This window comes from Pundamilia nyererei, unplaced genomic scaffold (assembly GCF_000239375.1).
Source record: "Pundamilia nyererei isolate P.nyererei 1_Seehausen unplaced genomic scaffold, PunNye1.0 scaffold00025, whole genome shotgun sequence".
NCBI classification, from domain to species: Eukaryota; Metazoa; Chordata; class Actinopteri; order Cichliformes; family Cichlidae; genus Pundamilia; species Pundamilia nyererei.
This window is the reverse complement of record NW_005187426.1, coordinates 3,039,084-3,053,663: the sequence shown is the minus strand read 5'-3', so window position 1 is coordinate 3,053,663 and position 14,580 is coordinate 3,039,084. Positions and strand designations below refer to the sequence as shown.

The 14,580-nt window shown below is 42.8% G+C and overlaps 1 protein-coding gene across 1 annotated transcript in view; it reads right to left on the bottom strand.

Annotated features, from left to right (window-relative positions):
- Positions 1-251: 251 nt before the first annotated feature.
- The window catches only part of nkd1 (NKD inhibitor of WNT signaling pathway 1), a 32,722-nt gene continuing 18,393 nt past the window's right edge, over positions 252-14,580 (bottom strand). The window contains exons 4-10 of the mRNA XM_005727627.1: positions 13,439-13,496; positions 8,693-8,796; positions 8,472-8,567; positions 6,697-6,844; positions 5,761-5,842; positions 5,183-5,310; positions 252-4,417 (exon numbers count right to left, since the gene is read on the bottom strand). Of these exons, the coding sequence (XP_005727684.1) occupies positions 3,885-4,417; positions 5,183-5,310; positions 5,761-5,842; positions 6,697-6,844; positions 8,472-8,567; positions 8,693-8,796; positions 13,439-13,496 (1,149 nt within the window). The 3' untranslated portion in view covers positions 252-3,884. The remainder of the gene's footprint in view (positions 4,418-5,182; positions 5,311-5,760; positions 5,843-6,696; positions 6,845-8,471; positions 8,568-8,692; positions 8,797-13,438; positions 13,497-14,580) is intronic.

Sequence of the window (14,580 nt, the reverse complement as noted above, 5' to 3'; positions counted from 1 at the left end):
ATACATCCCAACTGGTTTCTTATATTTCAATGCACAAAGTGTACATAAGACAAAGTGTAAAGTTTTTATGAGTGCTTAATGACTACTTAATGAAGACATTGCTATAGTTTCAACAGAATCTGACATGTAGTCAAAAAAAAGAGGAAATTGACACAGCTTTCCATATTGATCTCTGATATTGTATGTCCTGTGCATAATTTTTAAAAACATTAAACAGAAAATATTCTTAAGTAACTCCAGAAGTCATGCAGTTTAATAGGAACAGGTTCATACTTTAATAAAAGGGTATTTTCCCTTGGCACAGATCTGCTATCAAATAAATAAAGCAATTAATCAAATACAATCTAATATAAACTAAATGTCATGGAAATAGAAAAAAACATTAGGTGACCATGGAAGATGCGAAAAGACAGCTAGAGCTAAACAGGTTTACAGCAAACAGCAAGTGAAAGTGTATATCTCTGTGGGTGAACAGACAGATTTCCTTCCAGATAAGTGGGACGGTCACTGTGGATACTATGGGACGGCAGGAAAATGAAAAACCTTGACAGTTATTTAACTATAAAAAACCCTATCTTTATATATGATGCTGGTTTAACCTTTCTGCAGTCCAATATATACATCAGGTTAAAAACAGTGATGATACATAAATATTATAAAGCAAATTACTGGTGCATTAGATACTACTGTGACTCAGAATACTGACAGTTCAACAGGACCAAAGTAGGTGCATCAAAAGCAGTTTGTGTGACACAGATTAAAATGTTATGTTTGAAAAGCGGCATTCATACATTGAAATTCATGTTACACTCATGCCCACATAACAATCTGCCAAAAAGAGTAATAAAAAATACATTTTGTTAGATTTTGAGGGACAGCTGAGGACTTGGCTGCTAAGAAACGAAACAACAACAAAAAATCTGAGTTTTCTTCCTCACAAAATATAACTCCGTTACCTTGGTGTGATAAAAGAAACAATAGGGATAGCAACAGAGGGAGGTTGTAAGAACACAAGGTTTTCTTAGAGGTTGAGGTACGCTCCCTCAAAGAAAGTCTGCTCGACAAACCAGAAACGCAACTGCTTTCCCAACCCTTAACAAATGCTGTTGAGGCACACGCTATCAAGAACATTTGAGGTTTTTAGTGAAGGTTAGTCTATGAATGTGAAGCAGGGCATTAAAAAAATTCAAATGAAGAGAGAGCTCTGTGTGTTCAGTCAAACACTTTCAGGGTTAAAAGAAATTTTAAAAATTCCAACCTGGCTTTTGGTCTGAGTCACTCAAATTCCTTCAGAAGCTCTCGTCCACCATGACAAATGAGACCACCCTACAGTCGCCTGCTCACTGTCCATTACCACAGGAGAACCATTTTCACACTTGTATTTGGAAACTAGTATCTACAAACCTACAGCGCTGAGAGGGCTCCAGTAGAAATGACTTTTTATCTAGGAAAAACAGTAAGAGGTGAGAAAGCTAAGGCATGGAGCACAGCTGTGACCCCAGCCTGAAAATGAGGCCGTCATTGCCACCAGGTCCCACGAGATGGCCCGTCTGACCGGTGCTTCTGCTGAAAACAGGCTACAGCTGTGAGACAACACCACAGGGCTAAGGGCAAGACTGGCATACGCTGCATTCCTGTGTATTACAATCACACACACACACCCTTACGACAAACTAAGACAATCAAAAACAATCCTTTCAATGTACTTCAAGTGGATGCATTGTGGACAATTATGAGCCCTGGGGCCTGATTTGCAAAAGCCATATGGTGAAAACGCCCTTCCTCTGAATGTAGATTTCCATTGCACAAGGCACTTAAACACAGAAAACTACAGCTGCGCAGGGGCAAGTTCTTTTCAGTGTGACACTGAAAAGTGCTTGCCTAGAACTAAGGAAATCAGCACTCTCATACCAGCAGCTAGTAGGTTACTGCTTCTGTCAGAGCTGAGATGGCACAGGTATGGTGATGCTAGTCCCCTCGAGCATCAGGGGACAATATGAATAGACAGTCCCGGTGCTGGCAGGACAGCAGCAGTGAGCGGTGAATTATGGCTGCAGTGGAGACTGCAGGGCCCCATGTCATCCAGCACCAGAGGAATGAGACAGCTGAAAGAGCACCACAAACAGAGCCTTGTTGGCTGAGCGCTGAGGCCACATGGCGGCACGGTGAAAGACCTGCTGACAGCTGAGGGACAGGAAGATGCCATGGAAACAGAGGGAGAAGCCGTGTGACCCTGGGCAAGGATGACAAAGCTGCTACCAATTGGGGAAAGAACTAGACTTGGAAACAGAAAACCAGAGTGCGCAAAACTGTGGACAAATTCTGGGAGTGTGAATATGTGTCTCTGCTAATAGCCGAAACACAACACTTCGGAAATATTGCATGCATGCTCAGCAAAGCATTTTTGCTGCATAAATAATAAACTGTAAATAAGTCTTGTTAAAGGCCACACTGCACTGTGATGAATGAACACACCCACCTTGTGCTGGTAACAAGGTTTCAATTTATGCAAACATGCCACTAAAGCTATGTGATTTATCTCTAACATTTTAAATATTTAAATAAAGAAAGAGCTTCTTGGAGCGCATCGAGATCTTTACACCAGATATATTCTAAAAGCTAACTGCTGTCTGAAAAAATCACAGGACATAACATAAAATAACATAACATTTTAAAAACACTGGCAACTCAGTTTTGCTTGTGTCATGAGTTGGAGCTTCTGAACAGCACTGTTGAGGGTTGGGATTTTAGTCACTTGCCATAATTACAGGTTACATTTGGGTGAGAGTTGAAAGTCAGTGTGAAGGAGTGTGTGACACTGGATCACTAACAGAGTTTGATAGAAAAAATGAGGCTGCTAGTGGTCTTAATAAAAATGCAGTTGTGAAGGAAAACACAGAGCTTCCGATAGTGAATACAAAGATATCACATTATCAATAAAGCTTATAAAATTGACAACAATATTTACTTTATGTACAGCAAATGTTAGTTAATAAATGTAAGGAGCTATTCAACATTTCAGTACTGCAGATTGTGACAAAAATGTTTAAGTACATTGAAAATAACCTCTGAATACTTAGTCAAAGTCACCTTTACAACAACAATTAGGATAAAATTAGAGGTAGCAGCGGATTTAGGATCGCTCTTCTTTTTCACTTTAGAACATTTCAACATTTTCCTTCCCATTTTTGCTGACGGGGCGTTGTATGCTTAAATCAGAATCTTCATAATCATCTCTACAGCCTACATTAAATACTCACACACAAACGAGTGCACTTCAAGTGGTTTTCAGCAGACAGCGGTGTTGTGACACTCAGACACGCACACGCAGACCCTTGTTTACCCATGCATTCACACAAAATTTCGCTCTCACACACACACACACACTGCACCCTGCTCTGCAATCACTTAAATTCCTTCATATGTTTTCATCTTAATGTCACTCTTCCTCTTGTCCCTCTTTTCCTTGAAAACCTTTTGGCTTAGTGGTCTGGAAGGATTGTGGTGCTGGTTTGGAGTTGTACAGTTCATCCAGTAGAGGATCAGAGAACCAGGGCGAGAGGAACAAGTGAGCAGCTCCTCTTTGCTTCCTCTCAACCCCCCACCCTCAAGCTCCTTAGTCTTATATTACTGTACTGTGGCCTCCTGCTGCATACCCAACCTTCTCTATGTTTGGCAACCTCTTTAATAATACTGATTAACAACATGTCAGTATGTGCACCCGTCCCATGATCCTCCTCTCCACCTCAATGTCTATCAGCATGCCACTACATGGGTAACTGCCCAGAGTTTTAGGAGGGAGCAGCCTGCACTCTGTGTCTGCTGACCGGGATGGGTTTTGTGGCCTTACAGGAGTGCTGAGCTGTTCCAGGCAGGATGGAAATTCAGGACTGGTAAAAATGGTGGTAGTGGTGATGGTGTTCGTGGTGATGGTGATGCTCATGCCGCTGCACAACTTGCGCCAGACCCCCCTCATAGAGCAGCACGCTAGGTAGGTCCCTCACCTGCTCCTTCTCCACCACTGGCCCAGGTGCTGGTAGAGGGCCTAAGGCTCTGTAGCCCTGGCTCTCTTTGGACCGTTGCTTGTGTTTGCGGTACGGAGCTGTAGACTGATGAGGAGGAGTCTGACTGGGTAGAGCTGGAGGAGGGGGAATACCTCGGCTCCTCATCACTCTGCCATTGATCTGCGCAGGAGGTGTACGGCTGTGTGTCTTTGGAGAACGGAGGGCATGTTTCCCTGAGTCTTGGCCTCGCAGCCGGGCAGAGTGGAGGTTGTCTGGAGCAACGGTGTCCACAACAGTCTGTAAGCGGCGGTGATGGGGATGGGAGTGACCATTTTCTGGTTCATGGGAGCGAGAACGAGTCTGGTTAGATGACCTGGCCTGAGGCTCTGCTTTAGTCATCTCTGCAGCAGGGGCTGTGAAGGAGAGACAAAAATTTTTATTTTAAACAACTGCAAACAACTACAAACTATGATGGGGTCACAGAACTGACATTCAAAGTGAAGTGGGCCCTTTAAATTCAGTAATAAAATCAGAGAAAATGGAGCAACTCAATGACAGAGTGGTTAGAAAGCATATTGTGTGGCAGAGAATGGTATAACCTCCCAGTCTGTGGCATCTCATTCCCCTGCTCTCTTTACCCAAATTTCCCATCTATTCCAACTCTGCTATCTTAACAATGGCAAATGGCAAAAGAAGAATTTGATAAAAGTAAAGTGAACCACAGTGTAAAAAATGCTGTGTGACCAGCTTTCTAATAAATTTTGTCTTAAGGTTTGACGGTAGGATTCTGGCAGCCACGTGTCAGGTTCTTTCTCCGCGCAGATAACCCTGAAACAACTTGACAGAGAGCAGATCTCTGTTAGCACTTTCCTGACAGAGCTAACATTAAAATAATCACATGTCATCACTAACCATCAGATCAAGGCTGTTGCTCATTACACCTAATACTTCACTTAACAACAGCCCACTCTGTTGATGGGCTCTAGCCTTGAACACTTGATGTATTGTGCTTGCCTGAGCCCAGATGTTTGTACTGGCGAGGAGCGCAGTGGGCTGCTAGTTCCATCTAATGGCTCCAAGCAGGTGCCGCAGTAATGAGGGCCCCTGGATGCAGCTTCAAAGGGCCACCGTCTGCATTTCTCCCTCCCCTCCCCTTCCACTGGCCCCTGTCCACTCACCGGCTCCGAAGCGGGACGTGTAGTTTTCAATGCCTGCCAGGTCCAAGTAGTGGTTCCTGCGTTCCAGGTTCTCATCCACACAGTGGCGCTGGCAGCCAGGCTGGGTGTGGTGGTCACTGTGGTGGCGCCTGTGGACACAAGCGGCACCGCTCATTAGGTAGCAGTTTGGGCCACTGAGGTTCACTATGGTAATGTTTGGAGAAAGTAAAACAAGTGTTCCTTATGATCAGCCTGTGGCACGGTAATTGTTAGAGAAGTGAGATTGTGATAGGAAAATCACTGGTTTGAATGTCAACTGGGAGTACTTGAACAGCACAGAGAGTGAAGTGTCTCTGCTGTTTATTCTTCCTCATTGCAATGCACTGGGCACAGCTAATTAGAGAGTAAAGGAATATTACAGAAGCCATGTAAGAAGTCCTCCTAAAACAAACTTTGCCCCTAGACGTGTTTTGTAGGAATGTTTCTACTTTTAGATTGAAAAATCTGTGGCACAAGCCTTAACATGCTGCTTATTCATATGCAACTGTATACACTACAACCAGCAGACACTGAGACACGTACAAGAGAGATGGGTTTACCTTAGGAGTGCTCGAGACTTCTTCTCTGCACTCTTGGGGTCTTCAATGCACTTGTCATTTTTCTCTCTTGGGTGGGGTAAGTCTGAGTATGTGTGAAAGACAGGAGGCTATTATCAAAGAGAGCAACACAGAGCTGCCACACACACACGCACCCAAGCACGAACGACAACAGTCACACAAGCCTCAGAAGAAAGCAACCTTTGTTTTGGGGTTTTACTTTGAAGATCTATAGAAAAGGAAAAACAACAGTGCTTCATTTATTCTATTTTCAACTCCCAGTCTTTTATAAGGCGTGGAATAAAAAAAAAAACATGCAGACTTCAGAAATAGTTTATTAAGGACGTGAGATCTGATGCGGTTTGAAATTAGCATGAAGTCAACCAGCAATCTTTTCAAAGCATGCTCTGCCTCAATCTCTTGACAGATATTTATAGCCGAAACAATAGGACGCAAACACACAGGAATATATACTTTTTGAGATATTTCTCCCTGACGACTTGTTTACCAAGTCGTCAGTGAGAAAAGTTAAGTTGAACGCAGCTATATTTTCCCAGCAGCTCTGAGAAGGGGGGACGAAGAGAGGGGGAGCAGGGGGGAAAAAAGGGAACTTTGGAGAAAAGAAAAATGGCTGTGGTTATCAAAAGGACTCAGCACATCTCTTAAGGTTTCTTTCAGAGTATTTGAAGGCGCTGAGGGAGGGGGCTCTCTCTTGGCTCTGTCACTCCCCCCATCATTAAAAATGAACCCCATTGAGTGGGAGAGATGGAGCGACGCCGAAGCTGCAAGGAACAAAGCGCTGACAGGCCTGAAGAAGCCGCCTTTCTGCATGACAACAAACACATGTCTGGATGAGCTGACAGCATGCAACACAAGGGGGACCCCGAAATGCCCTCTCTTCTCCGCTGCTCCCACCCACTGCGTTAATGCGAGCTTTACCTGTGGCACCCTGCGTGCAGCTCCTCCACCGCTGGCTGGAGTCAGGAGCCACAGAGAGCTTGACACGTAATGTCTTGCTGCTGCCAGGAGAATGGTTGACTGAAGCGTCGACAACCTCGTAGATGGTGTGCAGCAGGCTGGTGATATCCTGCAGGAAACAGAAGATGAGAATTTGTTAAATTGGAGAGCGTTTTTTTAATCTTTCATTAATTAAATGTTCAATCTTGCAGATTCTTAGTCACACTGGTACAAATACAGATTCTCAAGAGAAATGGAACATGGGAGAGTATTCTTATGCCGACACTCTGAATCCAAGAATCTTAAGCTTTAAGCATTTAGACCATGCATAATAAATATCATGCTAGCGAAGAATTTACAGAAGTGTCTTAGACAACAGTGAACAGAGAAACTGACATCAGTTACTTCTGCTTTCCAAGTGAAGCGATCAAGTTGGGTATAAAGACAAGTTATAAATTCATAAAAACAAATGTCTTGTCAGTGGCACGGAAGCCTGTCAGGCCTGATATGAGTTGTATTAAGCTGTGAGCGCTGCACTTTCTATATTTGTTAAATTTGTTGAAGATACATCTACAGTAGCGGCAACATCTAGGCATAGTAACACATACAAACAAGGATCAGATAAATACTATGCTGAAAAGGGGAAAAGCTAAAACTGTTTATACAAACGAATAACTTTTGTTGTCAATACTCTAAAATGAAAAATGTTTACATAGCAGTAAGCTGAGTGACCACACATTGTAACATAGTGCTAGCTCTTGTGGCTCGTTAATCGGTATATTTTGCACTGAACTAATGACTCCCGCTTAAGTATCGGGAACTATGATGGATTCTTTCCTGGGTACAGAAGTAAAATGTCCAGACTCGTATCATGTGCTGCATCTCAGATGTCTTTAGGAAGTAAGAGGGTTTCACTATAACTGCTAAGAATCAAGACCGAACCACACAAGACTGCAAAAGCATGATTTTTACTCACTATATCACTATGACTCATAAAAAAGACTATTATAAATTCTACAGGGATCAGTTCCACATACTGGTTTCAGACACAGACAAAATGTAAAAAATTTCAATTAAAATAAAATAAAAGCTTCCCGTGTCATTTTTGGGTTTCCTTTTCTTTTTATTTGTGTGAATGGATTACAAAAAAAGAGAGAGAGAGAGCTGGAGAAGAAAGCTTTTCTTTCCCCCCTCCAAGCCGCTGTCTCATGAGCCGTGGAGCCACAGGCAATGCCAAAAAAGCTGCACAGCCAACCACACAGAGGACAGCTCCAGTCTCTTTGCGCTGTTTCAAGTTGTTCTCAAAAAACACGGGCCTTTCTCGATGTTCTCTCAGATCTGTACCAGGCAGACGCAAGCCACAAGGTGCCTCACAGGAGCGGAAACACATACCTTTGCTGGATTCAGTTCTTACAAGTAAGACTGGGTTACAGGCTTTTTCTATCCATGCTTCCCTTTCGGGTGTGGCGATACCAAAAAGAAGTGAACAGGGAAGTTATTGATTTTTATTCCAACCTAAGGTGGGACATGATTCAGGATAAGCAAACTGCCGGCCAGGCTTTTTCTGTGCAAATCTCTTTAATGTGTGAAACATGCAGGAGAATAAACAAATACAGATTTCACGTTTCAAGGATTTCAATTTAAATTTAGTGCATGTTTTTGGCAGTTATTTGGATGTATTCACTGTCTTATTATCACGTCTTCTTTTATTTATTCATTAGGCAATTAAAGGCTTTTCCACTGAAGCAGGCGATTACCTCTCGCGTAACTTTGCCGCTGTTGTCAAAGTCGTAGAGGGTGAAGGTCCACTCCTGCCTGTTATCCTCCTCCACAGACACAGCGCACTCCAACTCCTGAAACAGCCCAGCATTGAATCAGTACCATACAGTGTGTGAGTGTGTATTTGTGTGTCCTGCTATTGCCCTAGTTTCATCCAGAGGGGGAAGTAATAAATGTCCTGTTTTGTGTTGACACTCACTTCAAACTGGAGCTGTTTCTGTGGCCCTGCGGGAGATTGGCTGTCCCTCTCCTGCATCTTCTCCTCCACACAGCAGCTGTCTGTCTTCTCCGGGGGTAAAGCCACTGCAATGGCACACACACAGACACACACAAAGATAAAAGAGAGAGCCTGAGGATGGCAGCATTGGGTGCAGCCACAACCTGAGGATATGTCGTTGCAATCAAGTGCGCCTTGTAAGCTCTGACTTCCGAGTTTGGCAGCCACAATTAAGACATGTCATCCATTCCAGCGCTCCTGGATGTAAAAACACAGCCAAACTCTTAACCGTTTTTGCCTTACACTTTTTATCATTAAATTGTATTTCTATTTATTTGATCCCAGTTATATATTTTGCAAGCAGAACAGCACTTTGATGAGCTTAGGAACAACTTGCAAATTAGGTTGGATTTTCTGTTTGGTTGGGGGGTTTTTTTTCCACTGGGCTGCTGAGGTGCACTGAAGTTGTAGGTTTTATTTACACTGTTTTTGATCATGCTCAAAGGCTGCAGAAAATCAAAGCACAGTTTGGTTCTCACAGTTCAAAAATGCTTTTTGGAACATTTCATGTTAGCAATCAGAGCAAACTGATCCATGACAGTGTGGGGTCAAGTCCCTACAGCGATAAAAAAAAAAAACAAGGAAGTGATTCTTGTTTTTTAAAAGACATTTAAAGGAGCCTCTACCAGAAACTGAAAAAACACTTTTGTATTTTTCTGCATGAAGTTAGGCAAAGAGTTCATTACTTCATCATTCCATTGAGCAGAAGTACTACAGAATCAAAACAATAAAATCAAGGATGGGAGATGAAACGTTGAAACTGTGACAGCCCTAATTCTCTGGTGGCAAAAGCTCTTCCATCATCCACACACATAGTAATAGTTTTAAGCCGTTAGCTACAATATATTGCATATCATCTCAGTGGGTTCACCCTGAGAGGGGATGTTAAACATGAAACTGAATGGCATAACATGCCTAAAACATGATAGAATATGGCAACCAGCATTTGAATATAAATGGTGGAAGTGACAGAGCTGAAGGTCTCCAAGAGGCCCCCGAGCCCAGCTCAGTGCTGCAGAGCTCACCATTTTATTGGAAAGATATATACCGTACATCACCATCCAGGCTCACGGTTAGACAGTCTGTGGAAAATGTGTCGCATACATTTTACCAATTAATATGACATCGTTATTCACCTCTTTACTGAACACAGAGTCACCTGGACAGGGTTCAAAGTAACAGTGTTGTGCTAATACAAACCACGAGACCTAAGCGTTCTTTCAACCCCAAATCAGTGAGCATAGGTGAGGCTATGTCCCGCTGTTTGATCAGAGGTGCTCAAAGTGAACACTGTGTGTGAAAGCAAATCTACCACTGATGTGAATGCATCTGCACTGGCTCCATGACTCTGCCTTTTGATGAATCAGTTGGCACAAATGTCTGTATAGAGTGCTTCAGGGATGATGTGTTTTTGTAGGCCAACCAGGAAGAAAGCATCGCCATGGTTACCTGGGGGAAAAAATCCATTGAGATTTTTCAAAGATTTTTGGTTTACTGGAGAAAATTTGTTTATGATTTTTAAACATATTCTCCTCAAGTTAATTCAGCTGTGACAGTTGTGACAATATATGCAATGTTACGTCCCTCTGCAGCTTTTAATCGTCTCAGTGTTTTCAGCTGGTGCTAATTGGCCACACCTAGTCAGGTGTGGATAAAAGCATACCTGAGGCAAGCTTTCCGGCAGTGCACTAGTCTTTGCCTTGGTGGCACCAGCCATTTTAGCCAACCTGGTTTTCCATTTTAGGATGAAACCTCTTCTCACCCACACGCTGTTATTCATCTCCTTTTTTTTATGTTGCGGCTTTTGAGCCGGGTCGTAACAGCAATTACCAAAAGTCACAATGCAATATTAGCTTATGAACAAACAACATGACAACTTCAGCACCTCCACCACCACTAATCTCTAATCTCATTTGGTGTGATGATGTTAAATGTCTCCAACAACGTGTTTAGTTTCGTTTAACCTTGTATTAGCAAGCGCCTTTTCTGGGATAAATAAAAGCTCTGAAATTCACCGGTTGAGTATTTAAATGATCAAAGAGTTGTGTTAACCACTCTTTGTATGTTTTGGCATCTAAAGAAACATAAATTCATAAACCTTGACTTTGAAATGAGTGAAGTGGAAGTGCCTTTACACATGAGGTCAAAGTTGAGGAAGGAGTTGTTGTTTTTTTACTCTATTACAAGGTTCAACTGTCGCTGTTCAGTTCAAAGTCTAACTTTCAGTGTTGCGTGTTAGCCCAGATCTAATGCAACCAAAATTGTCTTCTATGCTTTGAAATCAAGCATTTGTTTAGAACACGAGGCCACAGACACAAACAGTATGTAACTGAGAATCAGGAGGTGTACCAGTCAGGACCTTTACAACTCTATGAATTACCCAGACACATCATTACCTTATTCTCACAGATGTATTCAGCCGTAGCCCCTAGTACGTTTCACCTCTGGTCATTTAGGTTTCCCCTTCCACCATCCCCATCACCCAATCACAGCCACAAAGGCTGTATCCACCCATAAAGCCACACCCCTCACCCCCACCCTCCCCAAACCCCTCCCACCACACTTTGAAGTTCCATTCTCAAACCTTCTGGAAGAGGATCAGACCGGCTGTAAAACAGAATCACTAATTAATTAAGCCAAGTCAAATCTGAAACACTGTTTGTTTGCTCGCCAACAGAGCAGACACAACAGCCCAATTTCTTTCCTCCTGATCCAAAGCAGATCAAAGCAGACCTGTCTCATCCCTGGGTAGGGGAAAATGCCAGAAATGAAAGGCATCATCCCAGGGAGCTTTTACCAACTTTTTGGAGAGAAGCAGCATTTGGGGTCCTGCTGTTTGATCATCTGAGGTGCTCAAAGGGAACATTGTGTGCGAAGGCAAATCTGTTCCGAAGCAGGCTCAATATGGTGGTGAGATGCTTATCTCACGGCTAATGAAATGCCGGGAGGAGTAACAGTAATCTGTTATCACCCTCCTCCCCCCCTCTGACCCCCTCCCAATCACAGACATAAGCCCACTCTTTATGAGTGAAGCTGCCGCTACGGGATTGGCTGCACATCAGATCTGAGGGGCAAGATGAGGGCAGTCGAGTCTGGCACCCTCCATGCCAAGGCCGTTCCAGTGACTGCACTACACTTGTGCATGCATACGCGTTATGCAAACACACACACACACACGGAGAGAGCATCACAGGCAGGTTGGGAAAGCTGCCACACACTATGAGCAATCACACTCAGTCGGCTTAGCTAAAATACTTTATTACACATAGCAGCCCCCCACTCCCTCCCCTATATGTACAGGCAGAACCAGCATGATTTTGGGAAGGCCTGGATGTTTTGCTTTTTGTATTGAAAGGTAACTTTCCTCCAGCAGTTTTGTGACCAGCTATAATCACTGTGTATCCAACACGTGAGCCAGATGTGAAAGGATGTGATGATGGAAAGGACTGTTTCTCTTTTTCAACAAAAGGTTAAAGAGTATATTAAAAAAGTTTGCAACGGTAGGTTTTCTTGAATCCTAGCAGTACAGATGTAAATAATCCTTAAGCTAATTTCATCACTGAGCTTTTTTTCCTCTTCTCAATTTTTGCTGCATGTTTTCTTTAACTTACTTCCTTAAGACAAAAGAAGCCCTTTCTCTTTGTTGTTCGTGCTGTCATTTCTTCTCTCTCTCTTCCCATTTTATCTGTACTCATCTTTGTGAAATCTATAGATACTGGATCTGATCAAACTAAATGGAGTTAATGCTATAAAACTTCCACAGCTACTCGTATTAGGGACCTAGTAGTCCATTTTTATGTTTACAAAAGGTCAATTTATTCAAGACTGAAAACAGACAACATGAACATATCAAATGCCTATAGAAATATTTTAACAATTCAAGCTATAATCAGCTTTGCCGAACCTGAGATCTAAGCAAGATCTGTAACTACTCTGTTTCTCAAACAAAAACAACATTTTTTAGAGGTCAGTACTATGTAGATATTGACACATAAACTATGAAATCTTTTATTAAGCTGTCTTGAACTGTGGCTATTAATCAAAGTGAATGAAGAGAGCAGCATACTCTAATTAGCAACATCTGTCTTGAAGGGAGGACAGGCTTGGCCCATACACAGTTTAGCCCAGTTGCTAAAAATCATTTCAAACTCCATTTATCAGTCACATTATCTCTTGTCTCTCTGCTATTATCCACTGAAGTGAAACTGAAGTAAAACGGAATTTTCTGACATGCCTCCAGATTCTGGCTTGGTCTCATTCGACCCTACATTTTTGCCTGCACCTCACGTCCAATCGTGTCTTTAAATGGGAGGGAGAGACTTTCTCCTCCCAGAGCTCTTAATCCAGGATCACATCACATCAGGGAAAAAACATGGGGGAATGGAGGCACTTTGCAGTGCACCGCTGGGGAGGGGCGGATGAGAGATGGAGGAGGTGAAAAGGCAGGAGGGAAAGTAAAAGGGACTTCATCAGCACATTGCTGGGGCTTAGAGAATGGGTGTGGAGCAGAGGAGGAAGGGATGAAGCACTGGATCAAAGAGCCACACAAATACCTGAAGTTCAATTCCAAATAGTGTTTTTGGGATAGGGGTTTTTTTTTTCCATTCAACTGAAACAGTACTCCAACTAATTTCACCACAGAGAGGAAAAAGATTGGGAGAGACCTACCTTCTAAACGATAGTGTTCATTGCCAATCCCCTCAGCACATGCTTCATCCATGGAGTCCTGAGCAGAGAAAGAAAAAGACGCATATATCATTGTTTTAAGTCACATAAAGCAAAAGTCGTCATATTTTTGTCACATAAAAACAAACATCTTTAACGATGCAAATCCACACCACTGCTTTTCAACGCAGAGTGACATGGCCGAATCGAAATTACAGCTTTTATATATCTATATATGAACAAAGTTTGACAAGTGCGCGCTGAGCTTAAACAGCAGCGGAAAGTTTAAGAGGTTGGTAATTGCAGGACTGAAACAAACTAAGCAAAAGACTGGCAGTCAGATTTGAGACTATGAAAGAAATTTTTAAATTACTACCACTGACCCGTCAGCGGGTTCTGAGAAAGACTGTTGGCTATTTCAGTGTCAGACTCTCACTACAGCAGCAGGCTTGGGGATTTCTTTTTATCCTGGGACATTTTCACCTGGGACCCCTCTTCTGGAAGCTCAGACTGTTAGTGCATACCACAGAGGCTGGAGGGATATGTGATCCTTAGAGTTTACTATGGAAAAGTCTGGCTCAGGTATCCATGTGGCAACACATTCATTCAGCTGAAAATCATTACTCACAGGCTGACAAATGCATATAAATGCATGAATGTTTTTCGTTGCACATAAACCCCTGCAAAAGAAAAGCTTGTTAAAACTGCACAAAATGTGTTAAAAAGCAGACTTGTCACTGGCGATGATTAACCCAGACAACTGTTAACGAACTTTAGAAAACAACGTGCATGTTTATTGTGCCTTCTGTGATCATAAATGTGAGAAAGACAGGTGTGTTACAGTGTGAGAGCAGATTTCTGAGTACTCCAGTGTGGTAAAGGGTCAAATTGGCTGATCCTACTCTCCTCAGTCTACTACTGGCTAGGTTACAACACCGTGGGTGGCCCGAGGAAGAGAATACAACTAACCACAGGACAAGGGCTGATAGACCAATACCCCAAAGCAGAGACCTGGGAAAAATCTGTTTGTTATTGGTATGAGTAGGTCAACACAGATTCCAACTTGGCTTCATGACCCTGCTCTACAGAAGATGTCTGCAAATCTGGGCAACTCACACCTGGCTGATTCACAGGAGAATCGGCCA